Source organism: Rhea pennata, chromosome 12 (genome assembly GCF_028389875.1).
Source record: "Rhea pennata isolate bPtePen1 chromosome 12, bPtePen1.pri, whole genome shotgun sequence".
Taxonomy (NCBI): Eukaryota; Metazoa; Chordata; class Aves; order Rheiformes; family Rheidae; genus Rhea; species Rhea pennata.
The window spans coordinates 673448-694014 of NC_084674.1; the positions used below are offsets into that span (position 1 = coordinate 673448).

The window sequence follows — 20567 nt, forward strand, 5'->3', positions numbered from 1 at the left end:
ACCTGACTAGGAAGGGAATAAGAAACATCAGTTTCTACAAATACTCCATTCAAAGAGATTTTTCTTAAAGTCTGTCTTGCTTTGGAGGTAGAAGAGTAAGTAAGCAAGACAGCGAATCCTAGCATTAAGGGGGGAAAAAAAGAATCTCCCCCAAACAACACAGAAACTAAATACTTACTTGAGTGTTCAGTAAAACTAGTTGTTCTAATCCAGAAACTACATATAAAGAATGCTAAGACCTAGCCAAGATTTATGGAATTATTTAATCAAACTCAATCAAAGCAAAAGTCTTTTCTCTGCCAACACACATCTAGACCTTTCAGAACCCAAACACTTCCATTTGGTTGCAGAAACTGGAGTTTGATGAAGTTCTTGTTGCTCTTCTTTATTTGCTTGGACACATTATTACCAAGCAAATAGAGTCAATCTGCACTACATAACAACATGCCAGAACACTCTTACATGACCTGGAACCTCCCACGAGGTTACACGTACATTAGATTACATCCCTAAATATTATTTGGAGGGAAGCAAGGAAGAAAGAAAGAGAAAAAAATAGAAAAGTACATTTTAAATCATATTTCTGAAGAACCTCCCTAATCAGGGAGCTATTTTTGGAATAGGTCACTATTTCTGGATTACTTAGCACCAACAGTCAAGAATTTTTCATGCTGCAGCTGAGTATGATTATTTCTTTGTGATTAGCTCTTACAAATAAACAATATGATAGAAATGAAAGAAAAAATCACACTAGGGAAAGACATATGCATCCATCACAGGACTCTCACCTTCAACTGTAATCTCTCTCTAAATTGAAGAGGATGCAGTATGCTTACATTGCATTTTCTTCCAGTACCCTTAAGAATTGAGGTATAAGCTCTCCTCTTGCACTGATTAGAGATCATTATCCAATTGTATAAAAGAAATAAGATAAATTGCTAAGTGACAAGCAACCTAGTTCATACACAAAGAAGACTAATAGCAATATACTACATGAGAGAAAAAAATCAGATTCCCCCCAGAATAGCAGCTAGTATTGAATGCTCCTATGTGCCTAATTCTTTATAGATTTGGGAAGTGCAGAACATCCAATTACTTTTAATGTAATAGTTCTCTTATCTAGTAGATATCTTTTTTTTTTTCCCCCAGTAATGGTATATTATTAGACTTGGCTTTACAAAATGAGAAACTCAAAAAGTAAGGAACTGACAAAAAATGTTTTACCTTCATTTAAATATCCTCCTTAAAATTCTAACCATAAAGATCCCAAGTACATTTTGGGAGCCCTCATTCAGGACAGCCCCATTCTCCTGAACTCACCATGACTTGGATCAGCCGCAAACACAGGCTTCGGGGAGGCCTCCTCAACGCCTCTCCTTTGATGCGTCTCGGAGCGTTCTTTGGGGTCATTCTGAATGGTATCAGGACTGCCACAAGGTTCTTCTAAGGAAGGGAGACAGGGCTACAAAACTCTACATACCAGGACACTCAGGATCCCAGAGCAGGAAAGCAAAGAGTCCCAAGATCTCTGCAGGGCTACAGGCTACGACGCCTATTCCAAAGCAGCGATCGCACACTGTTCCTTTTGGGGGAAAATTAGCAGTTGTGCCTTGCGAGTCCCCATGGCTGACAAGAGCTAAAAACGCATTTGCACACAGTGAAAAAGAGACGGTTTGTCGTTACAATCGCTCCATCCATCCACAACAGCCTTTGTGTGGCTGTACTGTCCCGAGAGCGTTTCGATGAGTACGCAATGGCTGCATTTCCCTTCGGGCCCAGGTCTGACCCGGCCACGTGGAGCCCTCTCGGGGGCTGCCGTGCCCGCGCCCGCTGGGGAAGACGCGCGGAACCGGCCACGGGCATCGCGCCGTCCGTGGCGGGACGCGCACGGCGGTGGGCGAGTGCGCGGCTGCTTGTGGCCACCATGCGCTGCCGGCCCACAGCCTGCCGCGCTCCCGCGCCGGAGCCGAGGTGCGCTGCTGCCTTCCAGGAAAGCCTGGTCTATGTGACAAACCGGTTAAGGAGGAAAGGAAGCAGCGCTGCTGAAACACAGGGCTTGTTCAAAGCCAGCGTTGTAAGCGACGCGCCTGCTCACCCACGGCGCTTTCTTGGACTCTGCTGCAAGAACGGGAAGCCCCCACCTGAAAGGCTCCCGCAAGTAACTATTACTTCACGGCTCAACCCAAGAGTGACAGGAACGGCGCTGGGGCCTTCGCAGCACACGAGCACCGCCGCTGCACAGCGCTGCCGAAGGTCTCTAGCGGAAGGAAGCGATGACGGAAACGCCGCAGCCTCGCCCGCACAGGCGCTGCGAGCCCGCTCGCCGCGGCGGAGCCCCGGGGCGCGCGGGGCGCGGCCGCCCCTGAGGCGCCGCTGGGGCGCGCGCGGGCGCGGCCGTTGGGGCGGCCGTTGGGGCGGCCGTTGGGGGAGGGCGGGAAGGCGGCGGCGTGGCCGCGCCGCCCCGGCGCTGAGGGGACGGCGAGGCGAGGCGGGGCGCCGGTGATTCTCGTGCAGCGTTTTGTTCATTACGTGCGGGCTTCATTAGCTAAAGGACCCAGTGAGAGAGAAAAGGTTGCGAAGGGCTCCAGCCGGCACGGGCAGCCCGCGTGGGCCGCGCCGCGCGGCTCCCTCCGCGCAGGACGCCCGTGGGCGAGGCCCTCCTGCAGGATCCCGCCAAAAAGCAGATTTCATCGTATGCAAGAATATTATTTTATATTTAATTTTAATTATTTACATTTTATGAAAGGCTTGTCTTATAGCTATACACCATACTGCGTAGCTGGCACACAGCTGGGTTAGGGTCACTCAGCACGCTGGGAGCAGGTGAGAATCTTCCACATCAGTTCAGCCTCCAGGTTCCTAATCTCCAAATTAATTTTATTTGCACAGTTCTACAGATTAACCTTTTTTTATTATTTTTTTTTATTTATATACTGTGCCCTTACTCTGGTGTTCATGATAAAAGAGCATCTCAAGTAGATGAAATGAGTGGAGAGGGAGATTTCCTTCATCTTTGAGGAAGAGCTACACTGTTTTTTATTAGGCATATTATACAGACAGCGCATCTAAGGGACAGTAACTGTCACTGCTAGTTTTAGAGTGAAATCTTAAGTAACACAGGTTACTTAAATACACTGGATGAGATATATCGCACAGCAGAACACATCATTCAAAACCAGGCTATACAGAAAGGGCTTTTTCAGTATTTTATTCACAAAGATATTAATGAATTATAAATTTGCCAAGTTAAGATTAAAACATACATTACATTGAACAGCCAACAGTTAGGTCACAGAGCACCGTTATCATAGACTATGCTGTACCTTATTTAAGGTACATTATGTAAGCTACAAAACCATGTATATTCCCTCAGAATATCTTAAAAATTAACATGGAAAAAGGCAAAGAATAACAATTTGAGCTTCAGTATTTTTGTTCTGTGTTGAAATGAGAACAAGACCTTTAAAGTATTTTTGTGAAACAAAAATATGTCTAAATTGTTTTTAGAAAGTAAAAAAAAAAAAGTGTCAGGTTTTTCATTCAGCTCTGTGAATGTGTCTGTATGCATTTCTTCCTGGAAGAGACCTGAGGTATCAGCCATGGATCTCCCAAAACATACACATCAAAAACAATATTAAGTTTTCAGCACCATAAGGTATCTCAATGAAATCTTATCCAAAAAATTTTTTTAACCTGAATATACTTTTTTTTTTTTAATGTCAGTACCATTTTTTTTCTTTTTTTGAATCTGCTAAAACAACCTGACACTGGAAGACATATCAACAGTGTCCAAGGCACTTTTAATTAAGGAATTCTATCAGCTTTTAGTGTAAAAATCCACTTAATAAATGTGTAGATGGTTATAATACTCAGATTTTAAGTTAAAATACTCTTAAATGTGCATAACAGTACCCACAATGAACTATACAAATGTAGACGCTATGAGGCCTTACTCAGCAAGCTTAATGTAAAGCTTGGAAAGTTATACCTTTACACAATTCCATTGAGAAGAATTATGTATAAATTTGTATGCTTCTTCAAATACTCCATGAACTTTGGTGGGAATTTTGCCCATTTCCATACATTGGGCCTGATTATCCATGATACTGAGGCAGCAGTCACCTTCGACAGTATGCTAAACTACATAGTCTTTTTGCTCATCATAAACCTGTATTTACTTAGACTACACAAGACTGGAAAATGCAAACAGTAAGACAAATAATAAATAGTCATAACAATAAAAGTGACACTTTCTTTCTTGAGGGGTTTTCACTTGATAATAAATAGGACTTCATGTAAGTTTTTTCTTTTCAGAGTGATCAGAGAGCAATGACCCCAGAGCTACTACTGTTGCTGGGTAAGTCACAAGACACACACAAAGAAATTCCTTCTCAGGGAATGCTCAGTGAGTAGGGCTCCACAAACAGGTCCACTTACTAGCTTATCTTTCACTGATTCATTTACTCATTGCCAAAAGAAATTTAACAAATAAAATTTCAAATGACCCATGACAAAATTAAATATTTTTAAATTAAAATCTTGTTCCTAATCCAAAATATATAATAGTTACCAGGTGAAACAAGAGACTTTAATAACATGTAAAGAACACAAATTAACTTCAAAAAATACCCTTACAAAGTACTAAACACTGTTTTAGAGCTGTTGACAATGAAACTTAAAAAAGCAAAACTTCAGACAGTATCACATACATACAGCTAGTAGAGTAGGTCAGAGAGCAGACTAATGTGGCTTAAATTATTTACTTAAAATTTTCAGTGCAATTCACATTGAAAAAGAGTCAAATTGAATTCATCTGAGAACTTGCATAAAAATTCTCTGATAGAGAACGTTTTCCAAGTATGTGAAATAAAATTATACATTACATAAAAAGAAATATTTCTTTTGTAAATTGAAATCATCTTCAGTCTCTTCAGAGATTTCTGTCTGCTTGTGTACAATGTGATAATAGTATTGGTAACTATTTGCTGATCAACACTTGCCCTGTAATTTCTAGGACTGTGATTTTAAAATAAGGGATACATTATGTGCAGATACTTTCTGAAGTGCACTGCAAAAGAACCTTGAAAATTATTTTGGTAGTTGTTGGTATTTGGCTTTTTTTTTTTTTTTTTTTTGGTTGCAGATCAGAAGGCAGGCAGGCATTTATGCTTATAGAGTTGCATTTTGTTTTTATCTGCTTAGAACATGTATTTTTTGGTTCATCTCAAATGTGATCACTTTTGTTTTCTTCAGAGAGGGTTAATATTTCTGGTCAAAATCTGCTGTTCAACCTTATATGAAAGGTACACTTTTACCATCTTTCTAATGAAGAGACAGTCCTTATTTCTTCTTCTGAACTGGTCACTGCTAATAAATCCATCCAATTTAAGATTCAAATAGTTCAGAGCTGTTTAATTTGTCTTCTTCATATAGTAAAATATTTTCCATGAGCTTCTTTTTTTGATCATTTATCTTTATTTTCCAAGATGTCTCTCTGGCTAATGCTGAAAAACAAAAAAGCCAAAATAGTGAGAAAAAAATCCCTCAGCATCTAAGGAATAAACAATAATTTTAAATTAATAAAAATCTGGCTTATGACAAAAACATTGATAGAAAACTGGAGAATATTTTGTAGGTTTATTGATAAATATCAAAGAATAAAAGCAATAGGTTTCTAGATTGGAAGAACAACTTAAAGTCTGGAGAAAGAGTATTTCATCTGTACTATTATAATATTTTCACAAAGACTGTGGTTATCACAACAGCAGTATGAGCAGTTTTGCCATTGCACTTTAAGTCTGCATGCCTGAATGTTCTATGTCCACCCTTCAGAATTACTGAGATTTACCTTGTGAAGAACATGAAGCATCAAGGTCTGCATTTTTTCGTTGAAAGGTGCTCTGTGCAGTAGACATTGTTTCCAAGTTTTCATTGCTTTCGATGGATGCCATGTTTCTTTCCTGGAGTCCGTTCACAGGTCTTTCCTCCTTTTTCCTGTATGCAGAGGCTGTGGTATCTTCTGAATTGTAACAACTGTTGCTAGATAGCTCATCTGTAGACCCTTCCACAGAATTCCATATAAAACTGCTTGATTCATCTGATTCACAAGGCACCCTTGACATTTGTCCACAGTAAATGTCAGGTGACACAACTCTTGTTAAAGGTGTGCATGGATTGGCACCTGTCATGGTCTTTGCCTGTGCGCTGTCCTCTTTATTTTCCCGAGAAGAACCATCCACGTTGAGGCTAGTTGTCTCATCATCTGTTTCTTCTGGAGTGTTCATGGAAAATCCAGAAGTGCTGCCTCCACAAATGTTACACTCTCTTAATTTATTTTCAGCTATTTCCATAATTTCAAGCACCTGTTTTTAACAACAAAATCTGTGAATGAGGAATAATCCATGTATCCCTGCTTACACATATTCCTATGTAAAACATACTCATAAAATAGGTAAACATGAACATTATAGCTTTGGACCTTGGTGTCAAGGAGACTAAACTCCTGCTTCTGTATTTAAAATATTTACCTCTGCTATGTTAGGATTCTTTTTTCTCAGACAAAAGCAGATGGCCTGTGCAAAATCAACAGCAATCTCTTCCAGCAAGTGTCCTGCTTTCTTGTCTAGATATTTACAGCATATTTCCTTTGCAGCTAGCTTTTCAAAATTTTTGACCTTGGAGCATGAGTTTTCTTTCACTATTTGAATTTCATCAGCAATCATATCTTTCTGTTCAAGGGAAAGAGAAACATTAACGAAGACAAAATTAACATAAACATCTATTTCAATCTGTACCACTGAGAAGCCATATTTGTTATATTGCTCTTTAGTGGCTCGTTTACAGACTTAAAAGCTTTACGAATCTTCCTTAGTTCAAGGGACAGACGTGTTTGTTTTCATTGGAGGAAAAAGCCCAAAGGTTTCCTCTGCATGTGTCTAACATCAAATTCACTAGAATAGATCCAACTGTTTGAGGCAGGCCCTACAGACTTATACCTGTTATTTGGCCATTTAAAGAAAGAAAAAATAATCAACACTGTATGTAACGACACAGGATTTTTTCAAATACTTGTTAAAAAATTGGAAGCCTCAGACCCTTTATTTTCTGAATCTATTTGAACACTGATGATGTGTTTGGAAATAGTAAGCGAGAATACTGTCCCTTTCCCCTCAAGGCTTCAACAAGATAGAAAACCAGGAGTACAGCCCGTAAGCGGAGTCTGTTTTCATTAAAATGGTGTTTGTGGCATTCATTGAGCCTAGCCAGTTCTGGTTGTTTGTGAAAGTAGTTTGTCAGTTCTAATTACAGCTTGGGCAAATTGGCCAGGATATAAGTTCCAATCACTGGTGTAATACATAAATGTCTCAAACATCATAAACAGCATCTGCAGTTATCTCCTATCCAGGTTTCCCCATGCACTCTGGCTCATAACATATCTTTCTGGCACATAAAAAACATGCAGCAGAGTTTAAACACAACGCCTTTTTTTCTTAAATAAGCACGTATATAAACACCAGTGATTTGGGGGCATCTTCTATATACTTAGGGCCAGTACTGATGAGTCTGATATGTGAAATGGGAACATACATTCTGCTCCTAATTTTAGGAATGGTAGAGGTAGGTATGTTAGTGAAACTAGGATATGGCTTCTAAACATCACTTCTTTAGGACCTGCAAGCAGATTGCAAATAAAAATATTTATGTAAAATGTAAATTCAATTTATGACAACAACCCCATTCACTCATGTTAGTGTTCATTATTTCTGTTTTTCCTTACCAGATAAATAGGGTGTCTTCCTTCATCTAGTGCCTTAACTCCTGTCAGTATCTCTGCTAAGACCTAGAAAATATATTTGGCAGATAAAACAATTTAAGTTCTGTTCTTAAAATGAGTTTTGTAAATAAAGGTATATTGAACTACTGGAGCATTTTGAAATTATTTTGCCACATCACATGGCTAAATAATACCAGATTTGGGCAATCTTCATGACAGTTTAGATCCACCTCTAAAACCAAGTTTAAATTTTGTACTGAGACATAAGAGAACATTAAATTAAGAGATAAAAAAGCCATTCTAAATCTAGATAAGCAACTGTATTGAAGACAGTAGCTTCCTATTAAAATGGAAATTGAGACAGATGATGTAGTAAACTGTCTTATTTATTCAAATATTCTAGTTGAAATTCCAAATTAACAGGTGATGTTTGTTAGTATTTGATGTGGCAGATTTGGAGGAGTTCTGAGAACCTAATTGCAGTCTTTCTGCTGCTCTGTTTTTCCTAAACTATCAGCAGTAATAAATTTTTTTGCAAGGAGAAAGAATTTTGCTTCTGTTGCTCAAAAGATTCACCTTACTCTGCCACAAGTTGAAGTGTATTTGTAGGAAGAACATAATTAAACAGAATCTTAACACATTATGCAGTCAGAAACTATGATGTGAAATTGCAGGCAAAATGACTCTATGGAGAGGATGAGAGGATATTCATATATCCTTTTTCCTGTCTATAATCATCATACAATGCAACAGAATATGGAAAAAAGGCAACTTACCACACCACAGCCAAATATATCAACTTTTTCTGATAACTGCCTGTGCCTGATAAAATCTTCTGGCAGATAAGTAAGAGAAGTTTGTAGGACTTTGGTTTTCATCATAGCATACTCCGATTTCTTATCAACAGAATACAATCGTAGACCTGAATGTCCGAGCTTTGGTGTAAAGTTTTCATCCAGCAAGACATTTGAGCTATGATAATGAAAGGCAAATTACTGGCTGAATAATTATTTTGAGGTAAAGAATTACACTTTTACAGTTAAGGCAAGCCCTGAAGGACCCGACTTCCCAACATTTGGCCTGGTGTGCAAGAAGGAAAGGATAAAGAATGGGGAGAAAGGGAGAGGGGAAAAAGAAAGCACTCCAAAAATTTCCATAAGAACATATTTCCATTATGCTGAAGAGAGTGGCAAATGAAACATATGGAGGGTAAACACTCTACAGAACAAGAGATAACAGAAGGCAGAAAGGTACTGTAAATGGATTTCAAAATTATATAAGCTTTCAGCCATTAGTATTAAAGAAATCCTGACATTAACAGGCAAACAAGGAAATGCCAAACCCCTCACCTTTTGATATTACCATGAAGAATTCCAGAATTATGTAGGTACTGTATAGCTCGGATTAGTCCTATGGAAATGCGAATGCGCGTCTCCCAGGTCAGTGGAGCAGAATCATCCTGCAAGAAAAGTCAAAGAAAATTGGTATTATAGTTTTTATTCTGTAAAAATAAAAATACATTAGTAGTTCTGCAGGCCAAACGCTTAGTTTTATTCCCACTGCAATCACTAGCAAAAATCCTGATGACCTAGATCAAAAGTGTGGTCCATATCAGGAAGCTGATTTCAAGGCCTAGGAAGGAACCTCTTCTTATGTACCGTACTGGACATTTTTCCTGGCATAGGATACAGTGAGGTAAAGATACAGCAGAGATTGTGCTTCTCCAGAATATCAGGAATTGGCCATTATTGAGACATAATGCTTTTTTTAATGGATCATTCTTCTGATGTTTCTGTCCCATGATTTCCCCTGCAAATGCTCTTTCAATAGGTGTGAAGTTCTCATAAACTGTTCTCTTAAGCCCTTGTAAAGCTTCATAGAATGTACTGTCAATGAAAGTTTGTAACACCACTGAATAGGATGATGAATTCTACAGTAACATACTGTAATATTTTACTGGATTTGGGAATATGAACACACATTTTGCAGATTTCTTAATATTTAAAAGTTACTAAAGCTGCAAAGCAGAAACTTCTTGCTGACCTGATCAGCTTTGCAGTAGAAAAAAAAAGGGAAAAAAAAGCCTTGCAACCTTTTAATACATACAGTCATCATATTGGGGCACCTTCTTCTACTGTTTCTACAAATTCAAGGATATAATTGCTTTTCAGGCTGTATCCTTACAGGGCAGGTGGATAACGGACCCATATTATTTACTTACTTGACAATGAAGTTTGTTTTGTAGTGATCCATTGGGCAAGTATGGATATATCAGACAGTGTAATCCAGTTTCTACTGAGAAACCCACTAGCTGCAAAATGTTAACATGGCAACACCTGCAAACATAGATAACAACGTTTTGCAAATTAAATGAGAGCAGTGCAGAAAAGTCCTTTCCTGAGCTGGAATAAATTCTTAAATTCAAGGCAATTGGAATTCACTTTGAGTCCTACAGCTGGACACACAGAATGGTCCTAAGCAGGATTGCACAAGGCTAACGTAGCTGCAGAGAAGAGACAGGATTAAGCTCAGCCCTGTTCTGAGCAATGAGAAGGGATACAAAGCTCCAGAAAGCACCACTCCCTCGCCCTCTCTGAGACTGGCAGAGTGGCTGCGTTCGCTGAGGAAGAACCGTGGCAGCACTGGGAGGCATGTTGCTTCCCAGGGCTCTTGCAAAGGCGGTGCAGAACCCCGTTGTCCCCAGTACAGCACAATGCCTGGCAGATGATATACATGTCAGTCTTACACTGTATGCACCAGCAACATGCCACAGATAGGGTGTGAACAGACTACGTTTAAAAGTCAACCACTCACCGAAAGCAAATCTGTACTTCTGTATGAAAGAATCTTTGAGTTGAATTTGGACTTGTACATTCCACCTGAAAAATTAAAATATGCAAGATAATAGTAATTATGAAGACACTGCTTTTATACAAAGCTTTTACTCTCTAGATGACAAATCACTTCAGAAAATAGGAAGGTATCACTGATGGCAATTGTGTGTCAAAAGCACCAAATAACTGAAAATTAAAAACTAGCATAAAGATAACTCCAATACAATTCTCAGTGCAGCTAGTTTGCTTGAGCTACTGCCACGGATAAAGTTAACAGAACTACTTGTGTAAGATATCTCTCACATGTTTGTGGAATCTAGGTTTACTTATTACTCATCGTTTCCCTTTTTCCCTTTCATCTTTTGTAGCAGCTGTGGTTCCTAGCCCACATAATATTAAATGACATCTGCTAATGTTCAAGAGGCGCTAATAAAATATTCTCCTTCAGAAAGAAAATAAAAGCTGGAGTACTTGCCTCTTTCAGTCTTTTGATGACGTACACTATGTTGTGCCTCTGACCTTTGTAGACATCTGCAAAAGTACCTTCACAAATTCTGCTCTCATCACTAAAACCATTTGTGGCATTAGTAAGTTCCCTCTGGGTCCACAAAAGACTTCCGCTGGGGAGATCAGTCATCGTCTCCTGCTGAGGAGTAGAAGAGCTGCAGGGCTACACATTTGAAGAAACAGCAAGTTTATCTCAAAAATTCATATGCCTTCTCCTTCCCTTTCAAATGTCCTATTGTCTTTTCCATGATTTAAGAAATGAGTGCAGTGATTGTTAAAAAGAAATTGTGAAATGCTCTGTGCAATCACTCATTGCATTTTCCTTTTGTAATACCTGTCGATCTGTTTGTTGTAAAAATTTTGCATAATAGAAGAGACTGGAAAAAGTTACCAATTTGCATTACCACCTTTCCCAGAAAACAGACTTGGTTTTGCTTAAAAGTCCGTGTATTTATTTGAAATGATGTCAGTGTAAGTTACACGAACCTTTAATTCTTGGCTGGGGCATATGTTAAACAACAACTGGACCAGAAGGGAGTGTCCTTCATGCAGTAATACATCTACTTCTGAAGCATCTGGCATTGCTTGCAAAATAATTTCTGGCTTCCAGTATGGCATTTGATATTACAGTTCCCGTATAGCCAAGAAATAATCGAGCAGCTTCCACAACTTTGATGTGCTCCAGATATGAGACAACAAAACATTGACTCCCTCTCCAGAAACTCAAACTGTGTTCTTCATAACAATCTTCTCTTCTGCCTGGTACTCTTGTACCATGTTATTTTAGAAGAATTAAAAGTTTTAAAATAAAATCTTCAAAAACAAACAAACAAAACAAGAACAAAACATGCCAACAGAGTCAAGTAAGACCTGAATGTGCACACCGTCTGTGACCCCACAGGACAGATCTAGCCAGGCTATCTCAAAGACAAGAGAGCTATAGGGAGAAGGAAGAGGAGACTCTGTGGTGAAATCATTAAGAACGTTAAGAAAAAACTTTCAGTGAGGTGAACAGGGCCTGAACAGGGCCCCTAGAACAGGGGCCTAAAGAGAGAGGTGGCAGAACCTCCATCTTTGGAGGTTTTCAAAATTCAGCTGGACAAGGCTGTGAGTGACCTGATCTAACTTTGACATTAGCCCAGGTTTGAGCAGGAGGTTGGACTAGAGACCTCCTGAGGTCCCTTACACCCTTCCAACGTAAATGATGATACTAAAAAACTACTAATCCATCACATTTTAAGTATAGATTTGAAGTAAAAGAAATATGTCACTCTGACAAGTCAGTGCTTTAATTTTGCATTATCATCTCATGAGGAATGAGAAGTCCCCTACAAAATCTATACTTGAAAATTAATTGCATTTTTTTTTATGTGGGCGTAGCTCAGCTTTGCAGTATGCAGTATAGTTAATTTTTCCCTCACTTGTGCTTCACTGGCAAGAAAAGTGATGTAAATGATAAGTAATCTTAAAGTGTTACTATTATATCACACGTAAATACTTTGTAATCAGGCCACATTTTTTTCAGTAGATCTATATTTTATATGAGTAGATGGAAGTCGATACATAATCTCTAACTGAAGAAACATAAAATGGCATCAACACAATTTGCATTATTATAATCCACCAGTATGAAAGGGATTTACCTTCACACTTGATGAGACAGAAGGGTTAGACTGTAAGGATTTCAAGAAGTCTTCTGGGGGAGGTGGTGGTGAAGGGAGCGAACACAAAACTCCTGCAGAAATAGGGTCTGAAACTGAATTAACAGCATCGAAAATACACCTTACTTATTGTAATATCAGCCTGTGAGATTAATTACGAGGGTCTGGGTTATTCTGCTGACTTTCCTAAATGGTATAATCTGCAACAAGCTGTCAAAATGTGAGATACTACGTGAAGAGAGAGAGCTGTTTTTCTGGTTCCTCCTCGCAAGACAACTACGCAGAGCTCTTTAGAGCTCTCAGAGCTTGGTGGGATACTGTTGGTCAGGTGCTGCTCTCTGTGCCATGGCTCCGGTCCCTCCCTTTCCCAGGCAGAGGAGCTGTGGATGCGTACATCTCTTCTGGGCCAGACATACTTCACATGGGAACAAGTGTTTGCATGGATCTAGACTCAGTGTGGAGCCAGAATGGGACTGGAGGCTCACGCGGAACTGGGAAATAAACTCCAAGACCCTACAGGATAATTATAGCCAGCATCTCTCAAAGCCAAGAAAGCCATAGGCAGGAAGAATAAAAGGCCCTTGGTAAAGTTAGAAATAAACAGCTCAGGAGACAACAGTGCTAGGAAAAAGGCAACTATTCAAATGTAACCATTTTGAAAGTGAATGGGGACCAGTCTTATCTGTATGGCCATTCCAACTTCAAAGCAAATACAGAACTATCATTTTACTTACTTCCTGCTGTTGATATTCCCAATTGTGAAGAGTATGGTGATGGCAACAGGCTTATTTCATTTTCTCTCTCTTTATTTTTATTTTCTGTAGGAGTTAAAGATATATTCTCCTCTTTAGGTGGCTCTGCCAACTCTTTATTTTCGGAATTGGTAATACTAGAGGCCGATTTCCCTGCAAAAGAGAAAGACAGAAAGACAAAAAATAACCAAGGAAAACAGATTGTGATTCAAATCAGCTGTGCAGGGAAAATGAACTGTAAATTTAAATGAACACTACAAATGTGTTATGTTTAATTATTTGAATATTATTAATATTTAAATTCACTTCATATGCATGCTATTAACTACTGTGAAAAAATAGTTACTATCACAATAAAGTGATAGCTTGAAACAAATATCGGTTATGACTATGCAAAGGATATATAGTCCCTTATAATAAGAAATTAACAATAATTATTTATTTAGTCATTTTCCATGTAATATCTTGCAGCTGATGATCTCAAATCATAAACATCTCACAACCCACAGAAGGCATCTAACTCTTTGTTAATTATCATAGAACCGAGAAAAAGTTTGTCAGAATTCCATTAGTTTTAGTCAGCTAAATACTTTTGGGCTATTTTGAATTGTGTAGTTTTAGTGTCCTGACTGTGCTCATTCCCAGAAAACATTTTCCTGTGTAGAACTAGTTCTAAAACGAATCATATTTTCACTTACTAATGGAAAGAAACAAGTTAGGGACAATCAAGGAAGAACACAACAATGGCCACAGGTAAAGAATAACTGATATATAAGGCAAAATTAAAAGCCAAGTTATTGATTCATTACAGCTCCTCAAGATCCTACTCTTTGTACAGTTTGGCCAAATCTCAGAATCAGATCCAAAAAAAGCAAGCATGAAGTATGCTTAAGAGAAGAACCAAGATGCTTTTAGCATACAGGGAATTGAAGAATAGGTATGCGTTAGAGGGATTAAGCTACAATTAGGATGTGGAAAAAAATAAAGTAAAAAAATTTCAAGACATTCTGATATAAGAAGCTGTCAAAAGTTTCCTGAAGAGCAGCTGAAATTCCACCCATGAAGACATTTAAAACTGAGGTTGAAATGGAACTTTGAAATATCCAGCATGCACTAGAGATATCTAAGGACCTTCCAATGCCTAATAATCATATCTATTCCTCCATATATTTCCAAAATTATGTTTTTTTTACTTGGCATCTTTTATCACCAATAACGTTTAGTAACTACTTAAAAATAATTTCTTTCTTTTGATATAAAAGAAGTGTGTAAATATGATTTTTTTGTCATATTGTTTTATCAACTTTTTATCTTAAGCATTGTATATATTGGCACCAAGAGTCTCTGTTTGCTTTCGAAATCAGCTAATAATTCTGTATTCTTTTTTGTATGGACAAAGCATTGGGAGTGACTGAAACAAGCAGGAAGTGGTATATTTCATTTATATAATTGTGCTCTCTATAAAACAATCTCATTAACTTCAGTAAAACTGAAATTTAAGAGAAGATAAAGTATGACAGTTTAATTGTATTGTATTTCATTGTTACTAAGCTTTGAAGAGTAGAGGTATCTGAAGAGCAATAATGGTAGAGGTGGACACGTTCATCTCAGGTAATCTTTTTTCTTTGAATTGTATGGGGTTTGTATCCATTTTCTTCAATGTCACCTATGAATGCAGGGTTGGAATAAAACTAGGTCTTTAAACTCAGAAAAATCAGTTATGTTTCTTTGGTACTGTGCCAGAATGCTATGAAGTCACAAACTTTACGGATTTTTGGCCAGAAATTGTTTTAGGTATTTTAGGTATTAACTGACTACAGGCCTTTAGTCAAAATGACTGTTCTGCTTTTTTTTTTTCCCCCCTCACCTAGTACTTTAAACTAGAAAATCTCCAACATTAGAATCACTTCCTTCAAGTCATCTTTTCAGGGCTTTTCATGATTTTTGCAATTTCCTGCACATCAGAGAGATTACCACTGAAGCTGCAGGACTCATATATGCATGAATGAGTTTGGAAAAAAATATATTATTCCAGACATCCAGAAGTCAGACTGAGTAGAGTTATGGTGATATAAAGACTGTCAGAGTTGGGACCACTTAGTTTTACGAACAGCATGCCCAGTAGGAAAAAAAAGTGTGTACTCCATCATATCTGCTTGAGTTACATCAGCTGAGTAAGCATATTCAGATATAAAAATAGAAGTAAAAGATAAAGACTGAAAAGATTTGTTTAAACCTAAAATCAGCCTTCTAGAAAGCACTGCTGTTAATGGCCACACAGCAGAATGCCTATAATCAGTTAATTCTAGAAAGTGTTAACTGCTGCACATGGAAGAATGACAAAATAATCCACACTTTCTACCACTGAAATTAGTATTAAATTTTACTGTGGAGTTCAATACAAAAAGAAGATCGCAAGAAGTTAAGGGAAGAAATCATTTCATTTTTATAATTCCTTGCATATGAATTGATTTGCAGCAAAAATGATTATTAATCAGCCAGACACAAAACTAAAGATTGATTGGTCCACAGGATTTGTCTTCCATCCTCTTTTAAATCCTCTCTATCTTCATATTGCCCTACAGAATTCAGGGAGAACTCCTCATAATGCTCTGTATGAAGCTGAAACAAAGGGATCTTAGAGCTTTAGCATATCAGTTCAATGTCTTAAGGAGCTAAATGGAGTATGTCCTTTTCTTGCTGTGATTTCTTAATATTTACTTTCCTGCAGCCTGATCTATCCCATCAGAAGTCACTACAAAAACCCATTTACTTGCATTAGCCAACTCTATTTTCTAGAAACCAAGTGCTTTTCTGTAGAGGTCAAAGTATGATCTTCCAGTCTGGAAGAATCTGACTGGTTTTTATTTTTAACAGAGGAAGCCCCTCAGTTATTGCTGCTGATGGCAAGTGAAATCCAAAAAGTCTCATAAATATTTCTGAGAAAGCTCAAAATATTAAAATAATGGGTGAAATGATGGGTGAATCACAAGAGAAAGCAAGTAATCCCCTCTCTTACTGGAGGCTGAAGTCAGGTGCAATATTGTGCAACCTACAGTAATGTTTGTATATCCCTCAAATCATCAAATAGGAGAAGGATGCCTGCTTCTGTGCTAATTATTATTTTTTGTCTGTATATTATCTTTACAGGTGATACTTCCAGAAGTTGCTCTTGGCTTGGAGGCTAGTTTCTGTACATTCTGCGTAATTCCAGAGGTAAGTCTTACTTGGTCCTTGTGTAAGCAATGCTGTCAGGGGCTTTAAGATGGGCTTTAAAATCCTGCCTGTTAAGATTTAATCCTGTGTCACATTCTGGTGTTTGCACACAGGAGCAAGCCTAAGTGGATAACAGAGACCCACTGTGCAGCCTCTGGGTTTCCTGGGGGTGGCTGTCCTGAACGTGTACATCAGCTCGAATCCAGCAATATTGTGGTTTGCAAGCAATAGTGATCTCAAATTAAATAAAGCCTCTCCTGAAGCTGCAATGTGCTGAACTAATCTCAATTTGAAATTTACTCATGGCCTTGTTTTAAAGGCTTGTTAGAGGAGAGAAAGCTCTACCACCCTGCGTAAAAGCAGCAGCATTTCAGTTGTTATTACAGGCCATATTTCCAACACCACTGGAAACATAGCTCTTGCTAAAACGCAAAATTAACCCACACAGAAAAGAAGCCATCATACCTAAATGAACAAAACCAGACTTTTCTGTGAAAGATAAAAACCTTTTGAAAATTTTTGCAGCTTTTATGTAGTTGTAAAAAACTTTTCAGTTTCAGTTTTTGTTTCTCAGAAGGAAAATGCAGCTATTTTCTGATTAAATGACAATGCATAAAGCAGGATTACAGAAATGCCAAAGAATGCTGCATAAGGAATACACTGAAGCAAACCAGCAGTAAACAAAGGTGAGGCCCGAATGCCTTCTGAAAGGGAAAGAGGGCAACCACTGTAACTAATTCAAGCTTAAGGTGTGGTAGGTTATTCTGTGTGCTATCAGAGCATATAGAAACTCTATGGGCTAGGAATATACTGTGTTAAATACTGAACAGACACAGAGCAAAGGAGTCATCACATCATAGAAGCTGCTGTCTACTTTGAGGTGTCCATAAAATACCGCTATGAGGGAGCCAGGCTTATTGCATTGGCAATATCTAAGTCAAATTTATTCAGTATATAGACCAAATAATTTTGTTTTCCATCCTGTCCACTCAGACTAGACCCTCAAAGTGAGTCATTGTGATTAAATTAACAATACTGACACACAAGGTAAAACAGGATTCAGTTAACTTTGGTATAGCTCTGTTCGCTCAGCACAACTAGGGAAAATAACTGTTACCCTCTCCTAAACTGATATGACTGAATGTTAAAGCATTCCAAAATGAAGGTTAAAAGTGATGGTAACATCAGAAACCTACAGAAAAATAAATGGTGCTATTTAAAGAAATACTGCAGCAAGAAAACAACTGTGAATTGTTGGAATTTCCATGAGAAATGCCTCTAGCTGCTATGCAATGAGGGCCAGCAGCAGCAGGGACTGCTGCTGGCTGCCCTGCCCTGCCCTGCCGTTGCTGACGCTGTTTCTGTTTCACAACAGGGCTGGTGATGTAACCAAAACCAGCCGTGGAGCGACAGTCCCTTCTCGGGGAATGCAAAAAGCAGAAGGTACTCTGGCACATTTTCTGTCTTGTGAAAGTCCATGCTCTCATCTTTGTCCTTCTCATATGTGCATGGAAAAATCCTAGTACTTCTCTAAGCATTTTTGGCCTGTAACAAAACAAACAAACAAACAAAAAAAGTATAATTTTCCTTTCTAGCAATTCTCTATGGAGAACAAGTGAAATTCATGCAAACATCTGTTTTCTAGGCAGAAACAGATGTGAAAAGGGGAATGTAGTCTATTCCTAACTTCTCAGGGCAACTCAATACAGAAAGGCTAAGCATGTTATTCAGGGTTCAACAGATTTAGCTGTAAAATTGGCTCAAGGTACAATTTGGTTTATAAAGTGGATGGCTGCAAATAAAACATAGTTTTCAAAAAAGAAAAATGGAAAGTAAAATTATATTTAAAAAGCTTTGTGATTTTTATAATGCAGTGGTTTAACAAGGCACATCTGTGTTCAAGCTCTAATCATCCTATCTCAAAAAAGATACATCTGAAATACGGCAAACAGGAGACAGGAGACCTACACAGACTTAGAAGAGACTAAGGTTGTTTAGTTTATGGAAGGAACCAGGAACACATGTAATAGTAGAGAAAATATGAAGTGGGATAAAGAAGTAATAAATTAGGTAGTCGGCTAAGCCACTTCTCTTTTTTCATAAGCTTTTTCTTTCATGGGGAAAGCAGGCCACATAGTCAGAACTAATCATACATTTTTCTACCCTGATTTTGTTGCACAATAGAGTCTAATGACAAAATTTCACTGAGAAATAAGAATATATGTAAAACGGAAACATTCATAGTTAAGTCTGGCCGTTTTAAAACCCTGTCTGATGCATTACAGATATGCTCCTGCTTCAGACCGTAGTCAGTCCTACTTTTAAGCTTGGCTATGTCATTTCCTGCTTACCCCTCACAAGTTTTATTTATGAGCAGAAAATCAGAATCAGTGGAAAAATCTTTTGAGCAGGAAGTTCCTAGCAAAAATCTTCTAGCGCTAACAAGAGCTGTATGTCGGGCTGGGTGCCGGTGCTGGGACACAGAGTGCCCACAGAGGAAGGAGGGGGCAGCTACTCACAGTCCAGGATGACTTGGGCTGCCCGGTACAGCTCCAGCCCCTGCAGCAGGTCCAGGAGCTGCTGCACGGTCGCCAGCCTCACTCCCCACCACCACATGAGCTCCCTCGTTATGCTGATCCCCGTCTTCTCCAGGCACTTGATTTTCCGTAGCTCTGTTTGGTCAGTTATCACATAGGAGGCTAGTGGGAGACAAGGGATATTTCTGTTTAAAGTTTGGAAAAAACAAGCAAGTAGGGAAAGCTAACGTGCGATGTATATACAAGATGTTTTTCATTTGCGCGCTTCTAAGAAATAGGATCACAATAAATTAGCTATGCGCACATGAAGAAAATTCAACTCCTGAGGATAAAATATCCCTTTTATTCCTTTGAGTGTTCTGACAGAAATACTTGGTTTTTGTTATTTTGTTGTTAGAGCGCCTAAAAGAAAACCCAGTCATGCTTTTCAGCAGTCTCCCCGTAATCTTCCTGCGCCTCGGTCCTTCGCGCCCAGGTAAGCTCAGCTCACCTCCCTGGTGCTATTCAGCCAGGCAAGGCAGCAGGACCCGGGGCGAGGCAGCCGAGTCGGCCGCCGCTCGGCCGGGCCGCGCGCCCCGCTCCCCCGGCTCCAGGGCCCCCGGTCGCGCCCTCGGCCGGCAGGGCCGGCCCGGCGGGCGGGCGCGCCGGCGCGGGAGCTGCGGGCCCGGGACCGGCGGCGGGCGCGGCCCGGGCTGAGCGGCACCGCGCTCGCGCGCCGGGCCGGGGGCCGCGGGAGAAGGGGACGGCGCGCCGGGGCGCTCGCGAGGCGCGGAGCGGGGCCGGGCCGGGGCCGCGGGGCCGGGCCGGGCCGGGCCCCCCGCGCCGCTCACCGAAGCGCATCCAGTCGGGGTCGCTGAGGCAGTCCATCTTCCGGCAGAGATCCTCCAGCACCCAGGCGGGCAGGCTGTGCAGGTAGCGCGGCGGCATCGCCATCGCCTCCCGGCGGCGGCGGCGGCGGCGGGACCGGGACCGGGACCGGGACCGGGACCGGGACCGGGACCGGGACGGGCCACCGCGCTCGCCGCCCGCGCCACCGCCCTCTCCGCCGAGGGGCGGCCCCGCCCGCGCCCGCCTGGAGGCGCGTCACCGGGCCCCGCCCAGGGCCCCGCCCACGGGGGCGCCAGCCTGGAGGCGCGTCACTGGGCCCCGCCCGCGCCCGCCTGGAGGCGCGTCACCGGGCCCCGCCCAGGGCCCCGCCCACGGGGGCGCCAGCCTGGAGGCGCGTCACCGGGCCCCGCCCAGGGCCCCGCCCACGGGGGCGCCCGCCTGGGCGCGTCACCGGGCCC

At 40.4% G+C, this 20567-nt stretch overlaps 1 protein-coding gene across 2 annotated transcripts; it reads right to left on the reverse strand.

Moving 5' to 3' along the window:
• Positions 1-3187: 3187 nt before the first annotated feature.
• Positions 3188-20321, reverse strand: IRAK2 (interleukin 1 receptor associated kinase 2). Of its 2 annotated transcripts, none has more exons than XM_062585406.1 (13): positions 20112-20321; positions 19264-19443; positions 13511-13681; positions 12759-12871; positions 11084-11278; positions 10589-10653; positions 9996-10110; positions 9124-9233; positions 8551-8746; positions 7778-7840; positions 6528-6728; positions 5849-6362; positions 3188-5504 (listed from the first exon to the last, which is right to left on the reverse strand). In XM_062585406.1, exons 1-13 carry the CDS (start codon positions 20212-20214, stop codon positions 5386-5388), a joined length of 2145 nt encoding a protein of 714 aa, XP_062441390.1. In that variant the 5' UTR covers positions 20215-20321; the 3' UTR covers positions 3188-5385. The 2 variants fall into 2 exon arrangements, with proteins under 2 accessions (XP_062441390.1, XP_062441389.1); XM_062585405.1 differs by having other exon boundaries at positions 12759-12850; positions 20112-20302.
• Positions 20322-20567: the final 246 nt, after the last annotated feature.

What these genes read in the sequence shown, in the direction of transcription:
- IRAK2 (XM_062585406.1), bottom strand. Translation starts at nt 20,214, where the DNA reads ATGGCGATGCCGCCGCGCTACCTGCACAGCCTGCCCGCCTGGGTGCTG. An exon ending in TCATCAAAAGACTGAAAGAG is followed by an intron (nt 10,654 to 11,083) that starts GCAAGTACTCCA and finishes TTAATTTTTCAG; the next exon opens with GTGGAATGTACAAGTCCAAA. An exon ending in GAAGACACCCTATTTATCTG is followed by an intron (nt 6,729 to 7,777) that starts GTAAGGAAAAAC and finishes TCCCTTGAACAG; the next exon opens with AAAGATATGATTGCTGATGA.